Source organism: Poecile atricapillus, chromosome 37 (genome assembly GCF_030490865.1).
Source record: "Poecile atricapillus isolate bPoeAtr1 chromosome 37, bPoeAtr1.hap1, whole genome shotgun sequence".
In the NCBI taxonomy this organism is placed as follows: Eukaryota; Metazoa; Chordata; class Aves; order Passeriformes; family Paridae; genus Poecile; species Poecile atricapillus.
The window spans coordinates 2,384,076-2,394,921 of record NC_081285.1 but is presented as its reverse complement, the minus strand read 5'-3'; the positions used below and the strand labels follow the sequence as shown (position 1 = coordinate 2,394,921).

General features: G+C 68.1%; 4 protein-coding genes and 1 non-coding gene across 5 annotated transcripts; 2 read left to right on the top strand and 3 right to left on the bottom strand.

The window, feature by feature from the left end:
• Positions 1-35: 35 nt before the first annotated feature.
• DMAC1 (distal membrane arm assembly component 1) lies at positions 36-1,198 on the bottom strand. The gene is made up of 2 exons (XM_058861596.1): positions 963-1,198; positions 36-135 (listed from the first exon to the last, which is right to left on the bottom strand). Exons 1-2 carry the CDS (start codon positions 1,183-1,185, stop codon positions 68-70), a joined length of 291 nt encoding a protein of 96 aa, XP_058717579.1. The 5' UTR covers positions 1,186-1,198; the 3' UTR covers positions 36-67.
• Positions 1,199-1,208: 10 nt separating this feature from the next.
• Positions 1,209-1,781, bottom strand: LOC131591115 (ubiquinol-cytochrome-c reductase complex assembly factor 3-like). The gene is made up of 2 exons (XM_058861597.1): positions 1,560-1,781; positions 1,209-1,480 (listed from the first exon to the last, which is right to left on the bottom strand). The coding sequence occupies exons 1-2, from the start codon at positions 1,677-1,679 to the stop codon at positions 1,349-1,351; spliced, it is 252 nt and encodes an 83-aa protein (XP_058717580.1). The 5' UTR covers positions 1,680-1,781; the 3' UTR covers positions 1,209-1,348.
• Positions 1,782-3,218: 1,437 nt separating this feature from the next.
• LOC131591180 (small nucleolar RNA SNORA57) lies at positions 3,219-3,352 on the bottom strand. The gene has a single exon (XR_009280282.1). It is a non-coding gene; the product is annotated as a small nucleolar RNA SNORA57 (small nucleolar RNA).
• A 295-nt stretch (positions 3,353-3,647) lies between these two features.
• On the top strand, positions 3,648-4,658 carry C37H11orf98 (chromosome 37 C11orf98 homolog). Its single transcript, XM_058861595.1, has 4 exons — positions 3,648-3,776; positions 3,973-4,037; positions 4,152-4,240; positions 4,486-4,658. Exons 1-4 carry the CDS (start codon positions 3,648-3,650, stop codon positions 4,572-4,574), a joined length of 372 nt encoding a protein of 123 aa, XP_058717578.1. The 3' UTR covers positions 4,575-4,658.
• A 154-nt stretch (positions 4,659-4,812) lies between these two features.
• On the top strand, positions 4,813-9,743 carry INTS5 (integrator complex subunit 5). The gene is made up of 2 exons (XM_058861540.1): positions 4,813-4,886; positions 6,898-9,743. Exons 1-2 carry the CDS (start codon positions 4,831-4,833, stop codon positions 9,734-9,736), a joined length of 2,895 nt encoding a protein of 964 aa, XP_058717523.1. The 5' UTR covers positions 4,813-4,830; the 3' UTR covers positions 9,737-9,743.
• Positions 9,744-10,846: the final 1,103 nt, after the last annotated feature.

The following is a 10,846-nucleotide window of genomic DNA, read 5'->3' as shown; positions in this document are numbered from 1 at the left end:
CTCCCCCTCCCCAAAAACAGATTTTGTGGGGGAGAGGAGGGATCCCAGCGCTTTTATTGAGCCCCTCTCAGGGCTGCTTGCGGTGCCACGTTCCCACGGGATCGGCGAGGATGACGATGCCCCAGGCCCCCAAACCTGCGGGAACACCGGGGGTCACCGGGGGAGCTCCCCCAGCCCGGAGCCCCCTCCCCAATCCCCCAAATTCTGGGAGAATTCCGGCGGAATTCGGCCATTTCCCAGGGAAACGGTGGCCGTGGAAACCCTCCCCTCACGTTTCCCGCCAAAACCCTCCCCACACGGTTGCCATGGAAACCCTCCCCTCACGTTTCCCGCCAAAACCCTCCCCTCACGTTTCCCGCCCAAAACCCTCCCCTCACGTTTCCCGCCGAAACCCTCCCCTCACGTTTCCCGCCCAAAACCCTCCCCTCACGTTTCCCGCCAAAACCCGGCTGCCCTCACGTTTCCCGCCCAAACCCTCCCCTCACGTTTCCCGCCCAAACCCTCCCCTCACGTTTCCCGCCCAAACCGGACCGCCCTCTTCCCACACGGTTGCCATGGAAACCCTCCCCTCACGTTTCCCGCCAAAACCCGGCCTCCCTCACGCGCTCCCCACACGGTTGCCATGGAAACCCTCCCCTCACGTTTCCCGCCGAAACCCTCCCCTCACGTTTCCCGCCAAAACCCTTCCCTCACGTTTCCCGCCAAAACCCTCCCCTCACGTTTCCCGCCCAAACCCTCCCCTCCTCTCCCCACACGGTTGCCATGGAAACCCTCCCCTCACGTTTCCCGCCAAAACCCGGCCGCCCTCTCCCCACACGGTTGCCATGGAAACCCTCCCCTCACGTTTCCCGCCAAAACCCGGCCGCCCTCTCCCCACACGGTTGCCCATGGAAACCCTCCCCTCACGTTTCCCGCCCAATCCGGGCCTCCCTCCCCCCCTCCCGGTTCCCCGCGCCCCTCACCGGCGGCGAAGGTGATCTGGGCCAGGGCGCCCATGGAGGGGGGGATCCCCTTCTTCATGGTGCTGCGCGGCCCCTGGAACACCCAAATGGCGGCCATCAGCAGCCCCGCGCCGCTCAGCAAGCGGCAGCTCCAGCAGCCGCCGAACAGCGGCCGCGGCGAGGCCGAACCGGGCCCCGGCACCGGAACCGCGTCCGGTGCGGGCTCCGCGCCCCGCGGGGACATGGCGGCGCCGGAAGAGACGCCGGAAGTGTTCGCGGTTTATAAAAGTCCGGGTGAACAACACGCGCAAAAATTGTTCCGTGCGCACCCGCGGCCGGCGCTGATGGTTCCGGGGGGAAGAGCGGGACACCGGGAAGCGGCGGGTGAGGGTCTCCCGGTGCTGACGTCACTTCCGCCACGGCACCCGCCGCTGCGCCACGTTCTCGTCGGTCTCGGCGGCCTCGCGCAGCGCCGCCATGATCAGCTCATTGTGGCGCCGCCGCTGCGCCAAACTCGCCGTGTCCCCGCCGGGCTGCGCCTGCCGGGCCGGGAGAAACGGAGCGGTCACCGCCGGTTCCGCTCCCCGAGGCCTCCCCGCCGCCCCCCTCTCACCGAACCTTCAGCGTTCGGTGCCGCTCCTGCTCGCCGCCCGCCACCGCCACCCACAGCAGCAGCCCCAGCGCCACCGGGACGGCGCCGCGGGCGAGCGCCAGCGGCCACCGCCGATCCAGCGCCATCGAGACTCCGTCCCCGCCACTTCCGGGACCGCTCTGGCCCGCGGGGAGAGGAGAGACGGTGGCTGGGAGGACCAAAAAGCCTCCGCCACACGGGGATCATAGAGAGCAGCGCTGGGAGGACCGGAAATTCCCCCGGGTCCCATGAGGATCATAGAGACGACGGCTGGGAGGACCGGAAATTCCCCCGGGTCCCATGAGGATCATAGAGACGGCGGCTGGGAGGACCGGAAATTCCCTCGGGTCCCGTGAGGATCATAGAGACGGCGGCTGGGAGGACCGGAAGTACTCTGCGCCGCATGAGATCATAGAGATGCGGCTTGGAGGACCGGAAATAATCCGCTCCCTTAGTTAGATCATAGAGAGAGCGGCTGGGAGGACCGGAAATTCCGCCGGGTCCAGTGGGGATCATAGAGACGGCGGCTGGGAGGACCGGAAATTCCCTCGGGTCCCATGAGGATCATAGAGACGGCGGCTGGGAAGACCGGAAGTGCTGTGCGCCACATGAGATCATAGAGACGACGGCTGGGAGGACCGGAAGTACTCTCCACCACATGAGAGCATAGAGATGCGGCTTGGAGGACCGGAAATAATCCGCTCCCTTAGTTAGATCATAGAGAAGCTGGGAGGACCGGAAATCCCCGGGTCACGTGAGGATCATAGAGACGGCGGCTGGGAGGACCGGAAGTACTCTCCGCCACATGAGATCATAGAGATGCGGATTGGAGGACCGGAAATAGTCCTCTCATTCTCAGTCAGATCATAGAGAGCGGCTGGGAGGACCGGAAATTCCGCCGGGTCCAGTGGGGATCATAGAGACGGCGGCTGGGAGGGCCGGAAATTCCCCCGGGTCCCATGAGGATCATCGAGACGACGGCTGGGAGGACCGGAAGTACTCTCCGCCGCATGAGATCATAGAGATGCGGCTTGGAGGACCGGAAATAGTCCGCTCCCTTAGTTAGATCATAGAGAAGCTGGGAGGACCGGAAATCCCCGGATCACGTGAGGATCATAGAGACGGCGGCTGGGAGGACCGGAAGTACTCTCCGCCACATGAGAGCACAGAGATGAGGCTTGGAGGACCGGAAATCCACTCAGGCCCACGGGAACCATAGAGACGGGTGCTGGGAGGACCGGAAATCCACTCCGGCCCGCGGGAACCATAGAGACGGGTGCTGGGAGGACCGGAAATCCACTCCGGCCCGCGGGAACCATAGAGACGGGTGCTGGGAGGACCCGGACGCCGCCGCCTCACGGCTGATCCCCCCCGGGACCGCAGGGGAACGGGGCCACGGAGCGCGATCAGCGCCGGGAACGGGACGGGAGATCCCCGCCTTTACCCCGGGACGCGCCGTTCCCCAAGGAATACACGAGATCAAAGCGGTTTAAAGCGATTTATTGGCAATTTAAAGCACAAAATCGCCCAACCGGTGCCGGCGCGGTTTCGCTGCGTTCTCCGTCCTTCAGCGAGCCCTGCAAAGGAGAAAATGGCGGTAAAGCGGCGACCCCCGAGCGCTGCGGAGCTCCCGGGCCGCGCCAGAGCCTTGTCCCGGCGTGTGAGGGTGGGACCGGCGGACGCGACCGCCGGCACCGAAGACTTCGCGCCGGTCTCTGCTTTCCCTCCGCACATCACAGACCCCGGCACGGGACCGCCGGGGCCCGCCAAGAACGGGAGGAGCCTCCCGGTGCCTCCCGCCCGCTCTTAGGCCCAAACCCAGCCCAAGGCCCCGAGCCGCGCCCTCAGCGCTCACCGGCCGCAGAAAGAGCGCGCGTCCTACCGCAAGCGTTTTATATAGTCTCGTGTGGGCGTGGCCTCGGGGAATTCGGCCAATCAGAGGCACCGGCGCGAGCTCAGCAACCAATGAAAACACAGCAACACCGAAGGGGGCGGTGGCCTGAGGAAAATTATAATATGGGCGGGGCTATTGAGAGCTCAGCCAATCAGAATGAGCGCCGCGCGCTCACGGGCCAATGAGATCGGCGGGGATGAGGAAAGGGGCGGGGTTTAGCGACCGGAAGTGCGGCGGAACCGAAAGCGGCGCTCGGCGCAGGCGCGGGGGCGCGATGGGGATCGGAGGGAAAATCAACCGGCCCCGAACGGTGACCGGGGACACCGGGAGGGACCGGGAGGGACCGGGGGGGACCGGGAGGGGCTCCAGGGGGGGCCCGGCGGGAGGGGAGAGCACCGGGAACCCCGCTCCTCACGGCGGTCTCAGTCCCGGTTCCCGGGAGGGCTCTGAGGGTTTCTCCTCCGGTAACCCCGGGCCGCTCCCGGTGTCCCCGTTCGGCCCCGCAGGAGCTGCGCAAGAAGCTCTTCAAGCGGCGGCGGGAGCTGGCGAGGGGGCGGCGGCAGAAGCGGCGGTGAGCGGTGTCCCCGGTGTCCCCCCGGTGTCCCCCCGGTGTCCCCCCGGTGTCCCCCGGTGTCCCCCCGGTGTCTCCCGGTAACCGAGGGGGGTCCCGGGGGTCTCGGCTCAGGTCGGTGTCGGTCCCGGCGGTTCCGGTCCCGCTCTGGGGGAAGCGGCGGCGGAAGGAGCTGAAGCGGCTGCGGGGGGCGGGGAAGAAGGGTGAGAGGGGGAGGGGACACCGGGAGGGGACACCGGGAGGGGACACCGGGGATGGCACCGGGGGGACACCGGGAGGGGACACCGGGAGGGGACACGGGGGAGACACCGAGGGACAAGGGGAGTGACACCGGGGACACCAGAGACAGCGGGGAGACACCGGGAGGGGACACCGGGGACATTGGAGGGGACACCGGGGGGACACCGGGGGTGACACCGGAGCTCTGCCCCCTCCCCGGTGTCCCCAGCGCTGGAGGCGGCGGTGACCGAGGCCAAGAGGCCGAAGGAGGAGACGGCGAGCGGGGACGTGGAGATGGCGGAGGCGGCAGCGCCGTGACCCCGCTGCCCTGTGGCTGCTGCCGTTCCGTGCCCGGTGTCGCCGGTGTCGCCGCTATCGCGACAATAAACTCGCTCTGCCCGCTCCCGGTGTCCGTTCTGTGGGGGACGCTTTTCGCGGTGACACCGGGTGGGGGGGGGGGAAGGAAGGGGCGGAACCTTCGCGCGCGGCCGCGGGGGTTGGGGGGGAAGGTTCCGGGCGCGGGCGCTCCCCGCGCATGCGCAGCCGCCCGGCCCGGCCCGGCCCCGTTGCCGCCATGTCGGCGCTGTGCGACCCCCCCGGTACCGGCAGCCCCCCCCGGCCCCCGCTCAGGTACCGCGGGAGCACCGGGCTGGGAGCGGGGAGTGCTGCGGGGAGGGGAAAGAGACCCCCGGGATCCTCCGGGGGAGGGGAGGGGGAGCTGGGCCTGACCCCCCCCCCTTCCCCCTCCCTCAGCGACCACCGGGACCCCTCAGACCCCCCGGGACCCCCCAAAACCCCCCCGGGACCCCCCCGGGAGCCTCCGGGACCCCCCAGAGCGACCACCGGGACCCCTCAGACCCCCCGGGATCCCCCCGGGACCCCCCAAAACCCCCCCGGGACCCCCCGGGAGCCTCCGGGACCCCCCAGAGCGACCACCGGGACCCCTCAGGCCATTCGGGACCCCCCTCAGACCCCCCGGGAGCCTTCGGGACCCCCCAAAACCCCCCCGGGATCCCCCGAAATCCTCACCGGGACCCCCTGGGACCCCCCGGGACCCCCCCAGGACCCCCCTCAGTCCCCTCGGGACCCCCCAAAACCCCTCCAGGACCCCCCGAAACCCTCCAGGACCCCCCGGGACCCCCCGAAATCCCCCGGGACCCCCCCAGGATCCCCCTCAGTCCCCTCGGGACCCCCCAAAACCCCTCCAGGATCCCCCGAAACCCTCCAGGACCCCCCGGCACCCCCCGAACCCCCCCCGGGACCCCCCGGGACCCCCCTCGGGACCCCCCCGGGACCCCCCAAAACCCCCCCAGGACCCCCCGAAATCCCCCGGGACCCCCCAAAACACACAGAACTCCCCCATCCCCAAATTTCCCCCATAGGAGGTGGGGGGGTGAATTCCCACCCATCCCCCCCCATCCCCCCCCCCATTTTTAACCCTTTCACCCCCATTTTTCCCCTCCCCATCCCCCCCAAAATTCCTCCATCCCCAAATTTCCCCCAGGGGGGTTTGAATTCTGAGTTATTCCCCTCATTTTTAACCCTTTACCCCCATTTTCCCCCTCCCCATCCCCCACAGAACTCCCCCATCCCCAAATTTCCCCCATGGGAGGTGGGGGGGTGAATTCCCACCTATCCCCCCCCATTTTTAACCCTTTCCCCCCCCATTTTTAACTCTTTCCCCCCCATTTTTAACCCTTTCACCCCCATTTTCCCCCTCCCCATCACCCTCAGAACTCCCCCATCCCCAAATTTCCGCCATGGGAGGTGGGGGGGTGAATTCCCACCCCCCATTTTTAACCCTTTCACCCCCATTTCCCCCCCCCCCATCCCCCCCAAGGCTCCCCCATCCCCAAATTTCCCCCATGGGAGGTGGGGGGGTGAATTCCCACCTATCCCCCCCCATTTTTAACCCTTTCCCCCCCCATTTTTAACTCTTTCCCCCCCATTTTTAACCCTTTCACCCCCATTTTCCCCCTCCCCATCACCCTCAGAACTCCCCCATCCCCAAATTTCCGCCATGGGAGAGGGGATTATTCCTGTTTGCCCCCCATTTTTAACCCTTTACTCCCCATTTTCCCCCTCCCCATCGCCCCCAAGGCGCCTCCAACCCCAGATTTCACCCTGGGGGGTTTGAATTCTGAGTTATTCCCCCCATTTTTAACCCTTTCTCCCCCATTTTCCATCCCTCCCATCCCCCACAGAACTCCCCCATCCCCAAATTTCCCCCATAGGAGGTGGGGGGGGTGAATTCCCACCCATCCCCCCCCCATTTTTAACCCTTTCACCCCCATTTTCCCCCTCCCCATCACTCCCAAAATTCCTCCATCCCCAAATTTCCCCCATGGGGGGGGTGGATTCCCATCTGCCCCCCATTTTTAACCCTTTCACCCCCATTTTCCCCCTCCCCATCACCCCCAAAGCTCTGCCCACCCCAAATTTCACCCCCAGGGTGGGGGGTTGTGAATTCCCAGCTCTCCCACCCCCCATTTTTAACCCTTTCACCCCCATTTCTCCCCTCCCTATCCCCCACAGAACTCCCCCATCCCCAAATTTCCCCCTGGGGAGGTGGGGGGTGAATTCCCACCCATCCCCCCCCCATTTTTAACCCTTTCCCCCCCTTTTTCTCTCCCCCCCCCAGCGCTCAGGAGCTGTCCCAGGAGATCAAAGCCTTCCTGAGCGGCCTGGACCCCGTCCAGGGCACCCCCCTGTCCCCCCCAGCCCACGCCCGCTGCGCCCTGCGCCTGCTGCGCTGCCTCCCCCCCGCCCGCCACGCCGCCCTGCAGCACCTGCGCAGCCTCTTCGACGAGCAGGTCTGCTCCCACCTCCTGCAGCGCGACTCCTCCGCTCCTCCTCCTCCTCCTCCTCCTCCTCTTCCTCCTCCTCTTCCTCCTCCTCCTCCTCCCAAACCCTGCCCGGGCGCCGAGGTGCTGCAGGAGGTTCGTCGCTCTCTCACCGAGCTGGTGGCCGCCAACCCTCGTGCGTGGGCTCCCGGCGTGGCGGCGTGGGCCAGCGAGCTGATGGGGCAGCTGAGCAGCAAATACGCCGGGAGGCCCGGGGTGCCTCCGGCCAGCAGCCTCAACGAGCTGCTGCAGCTCTGGATGTCCTGCCCGGCCACCAGAGCGCTGCTGGACATCTACAGCCAGTGCCTGGCCGCCATGGTGGGCAGCTGCCCCGACGCCTGCGTGGACGCGCTGCTGGACACCTCGGTGCAGCACTCGCCGCATTTCGACTGGGTGGTGGCTCACGTGGGCTCCTCTTTCCCCGGCACCATCATCAGCCGCGTGCTCTCCTGCGGTCTCAAGGATTTCTGCGCTCACGGCGGCGGCGGTGCCGGCGGCGAAGCGGCGGCGCCGGGCACGGCGGGCGATAAACGGGTGCCCAAAATCGCCTCGGTGGTTGGGATCCTGGGTCACCTGGCGTCTCGGCACGCCGGCAGCATCAAGCAGGAGCTGCTGAGGATGTTCCACGAGAGCCTGGGCTCGTCCCGCGAGCACCACAAAGCCACGGTGCCCTTCCTGCTGCAGCTGGCGCTGATGTCGCCGGCGCTGCTGGCCACGGTGTCGCCGGAGCTGGTGGACTCGCTGAAGCCGCCGGTGCTCAACCAGCTGCACCAGCACTTCTCCTCCGTGCCCAGGGAGGAGCTGGAGGGCGTGGTGGGCGTGGTGGTTCACCTGCTGTGCCACACCTCTGCCGGGGCGCTGCGCACCCTGCGCTTCCTGCTGGCCACGGCCGCGCCCGCCTCCGTCATCACCGCGCCGGGGCCGGCGCTGCACGAGGGCGTCCGCGAGGCCTGCGAGCGCCTGCTGCAGCTGCTGCTGCTGCACCTGCAGAAACTGGTGCACGGCCGCGGTTCCGGCAGCCTGGCCGAGTGCCCGGCGCGGCCGGTGCCGTTCCTGGACGCGCTGCGGCCGCACGTGCGGGAGCTGTGCCTGGACGCGCTGCGGCTGGAGCGCAAGCGCTGCCTGTGGCAGCACCAGCTGCTGGCGCTGCTGGCGGTGCATTCGGCGCCGCACGGCGCGGCCGAGGCGCTTTTCTTCCTGCTGGCGCTGGCCAGGACGCCGGAGGAGCTGGCGCTGGCGCCGCAGCTGCACGCGGGGCTGCGCGCCGTGCTGCCCGACCCGCTGCCCGCCGCCGTGGCCGCCGCCGTGGCGCAGATCCACGCCGGCCGCCTGCCCGAGCCGCAGCTGGCGCAGCTCCTGCGCAACCTGGCCCTGCTGCTGCAGCAGCAGCAGCAGCAGCAGCAGCACGACGGCGGCGTCGGCGACGGCGGCGAGGCCGGGGAGCCGGCGTTGGGCGCGGCGTTGGCGCGGCACCTGCCGGATCTGGCGCAGCTGCTGCTGCACCCGCGTGCCGAGGTGGCCGAGGCGGCGTGCCGGCTGCTGGCCGCTTGCCCGCTGCCGCGAGCGCTGCCGCCGGCGCATCTCCTGCCGGCCGTGCGCGCCGCCGTGCGCCGCTTCTTCGCGGGGCTGTGGCTGGGCGACGCCGCCGCGCTGGCCCCCGGCGTGCGGCTGCTGGCCCGGCTCAGCGCCGTCAGCCCCGCGGCCGCCAAGGCCGTGCTGGCCCAGCTGGTGGAAGGAGCTCTGGGCGGCCGCAACGCCGAGCTCTTCGGCGGCACCGCCGAGCCGCCGGGCCACGAGGCGGCCGCGCCGGTGCCGCCGGCCGTGTCGCTGCTGGACACCAACCGGCGCTTCACCGCCGGCCTCAACACCTCCGGCGGCGTCTGGTCCGTGTTCCACGCCGGCGTCATCGGCCGCGGGCCCAAACCGGCGGCCGGCGGCGGCCAACGCGGCCCCGAGGAGCTGAGCCGCAACACCCAAACCTTCCTGAGCCTGGTGCTGCGCTGCTGCCGCGGCACCGGCCCCGCCGTGGGCGCCGAGGCCGCCAAAGCCGTGGCCGCCGCGTTGGTGGAGGCCGTTTGCCCCGAAGCCGCCGGCGCCGAGCTGGCCTGGCCACCGGAAGAGCTGGCCCGGGCCACCGTGGAGCGCGACCTTCGCATCCTGCGGCGATTCCGCCAGCACCCCCTCCTCTTCCCGCTGCTGCGGCTGGTAGCCGGCGGCCACCCCGCTCTGTGCTACTGCTCCGTGCTCCTCAGGGGGCTGCTGGCCAGCTTGGTGGCCCACTGGGACGCTTGCCGGGCCAGCAGCACGGTGGCCTCGCCCTGGCACCTGCGGGCGTCGTGCGCTCTGGTGGCGCTGCTGGCCGAGGGCTCGTTGTTGCCGCCGGTTTTGGGGAACATGCACGAGCTGTTCCCGGAGTTGGCTCCTTTCGAGGTTCACCTGTTGCTGCTCAGCGTTTGGGGCTACCTGAGAGAGAACAGCCCCTTGCCACAGAAATTCACCTTCCAGCCCGAGCTGGGCGTGTTCCGCAGGGATTTCGGGAGGGATGGGGATGTGGGGAAGCACCTGGCGGTGCTGCACAGCGTCCTGCACAGGAATATCCACAGGTTGGGGCTGTTGGCGGGGAGGTTTTATCCCTGAGAGGGATTTTTGGGGGGTTTTGGGGGGTTTTGGGGGGTTTGGGGGTCGGGGGATGCGCGGGATGTTTGGGGTTTGGAATAAAAAGAGGAGGAAAAAAGGAGATGGGTGTGGAGTGTGGGGTTCTGGTGAGGTTTGGGGGGTTCCAGGGGGTCCTGGGGGTGTTTTGGGGGGTCCCAAGGGGTCCTGGGGGGTTTTGGGGGGTCCTGAGAGGTCCTGGGGGGGTTTTGGGGGGTCCTGGGGGATCCTCGGGTGTTTTGGGGGGGTCCTGGGGGTGTTTTGGGGGGTCCCGAGGGATCCTGGGGGTGTTTTGGGGGGTCCTGGGGGTGTTTTGGGGGGGTCCTGAGAGGTCCTGGGGGATCCTCAGGTGTTTTGGGGGGGTCCCAGGGGGTCCTGGGGGTGTTTTGGGGGGTCCCAAGGGATCCTGGGGGTGTTTTGGGGGATCCCAAGACTTCTTGGGGGGTCCTGGGGGATTTTTGGGGGGGTTTTGGGGAGGTTTTATCCCTGGGGGGGTTTTTGGGGGGGGTTTTTGGGGGGTTTTGGGGGGGTTTGGGGGTCGGGGGATGCGCGGGATGTTTGGGGTTTGGAATAAAAAGAGGAGAAGAGGAGGAGATGGGTGTGGAGTGTGGGTTTTGGGGGGTCCTGGGGGATCCTGGGGTGTTTTGGGGGGTCCTGAGAGGTCCTGGGGGTGTTTTGGGGGGTTCTGGGGGTGTTTTGGGGGGTCCCGACGGGTCCTGGAGTTGTTTTGGGGGGGTCCTGGGGGTGTTTTGGGGGGTCCTGGGGGGGATTTTGAGGGGTCCTGGAGGATCCTGGGGGTGTTTTGGGGGGTCCCGAGGGATCCTGGGGCTGTTTTGGGGGGTCCTGGGGGTGTTTTGGGGGGTCCCGAAAGGTCCTGGGGGATCCTCGGGTGTTTTGGGGGGGGTCCTGGGGGGATTTTGAGGGGTCCTGGAGGATCCTGGGGGTGTTTTGGGGGGATTTTGAGGGGTCCTGGGGGTGTTTTGGGGGGTCCCGAGGGGTCCTGGGGGGGTTTTGGGGGGTCCTGGGGTGTTTTGGGGGGGTCCTGAGAGGTCCTGGGGGATCCTCAGGTGTTTTGGGGGGGTCCCAGGGGGTCCT

Coding starts and splice junctions, on each gene's coding strand:
- DMAC1 (XM_058861596.1), bottom strand. CDS start 1,185: ATGTCCCCGCGGGGCGCGGAGCCCGCACCGGACGCGGTTCCGGTGCCG. Junction 136..962: donor CCAGATCACCTTCGCCGCCG/GTGAGGGGCGCG, acceptor GTGTTCCCGCAG/GTTTGGGGGCCTGGGGCATC.
- INTS5 (XM_058861540.1), top strand. CDS start 4,831: ATGTCGGCGCTGTGCGACCCCCCCGGTACCGGCAGCCCCCCCCGGCCC. Junction 4,887..6,897: donor CCCCCCCGGCCCCCGCTCAG/GTACCGCGGGAG, acceptor TCCCCCCCCCAG/CGCTCAGGAGCTGTCCCAGG.
- C37H11orf98 (XM_058861595.1), top strand. CDS start 3,648: ATGAGATCGGCGGGGATGAGGAAAGGGGCGGGGTTTAGCGACCGGAAG. Junction 3,777..3,972: donor AAATCAACCGGCCCCGAACG/GTGACCGGGGAC, acceptor TCGGCCCCGCAG/GAGCTGCGCAAGAAGCTCTT. Junction 4,241..4,485: donor GCGGGGGGCGGGGAAGAAGG/GTGAGAGGGGGA, acceptor CGGTGTCCCCAG/CGCTGGAGGCGGCGGTGACC.
- LOC131591115 (XM_058861597.1), bottom strand. CDS start 1,679: ATGGCGCTGGATCGGCGGTGGCCGCTGGCGCTCGCCCGCGGCGCCGTC. Junction 1,481..1,559: donor AGCGGCACCGAACGCTGAAG/GTTCGGTGAGAG, acceptor CCGGCCCGGCAG/GCGCAGCCCGGCGGGGACAC.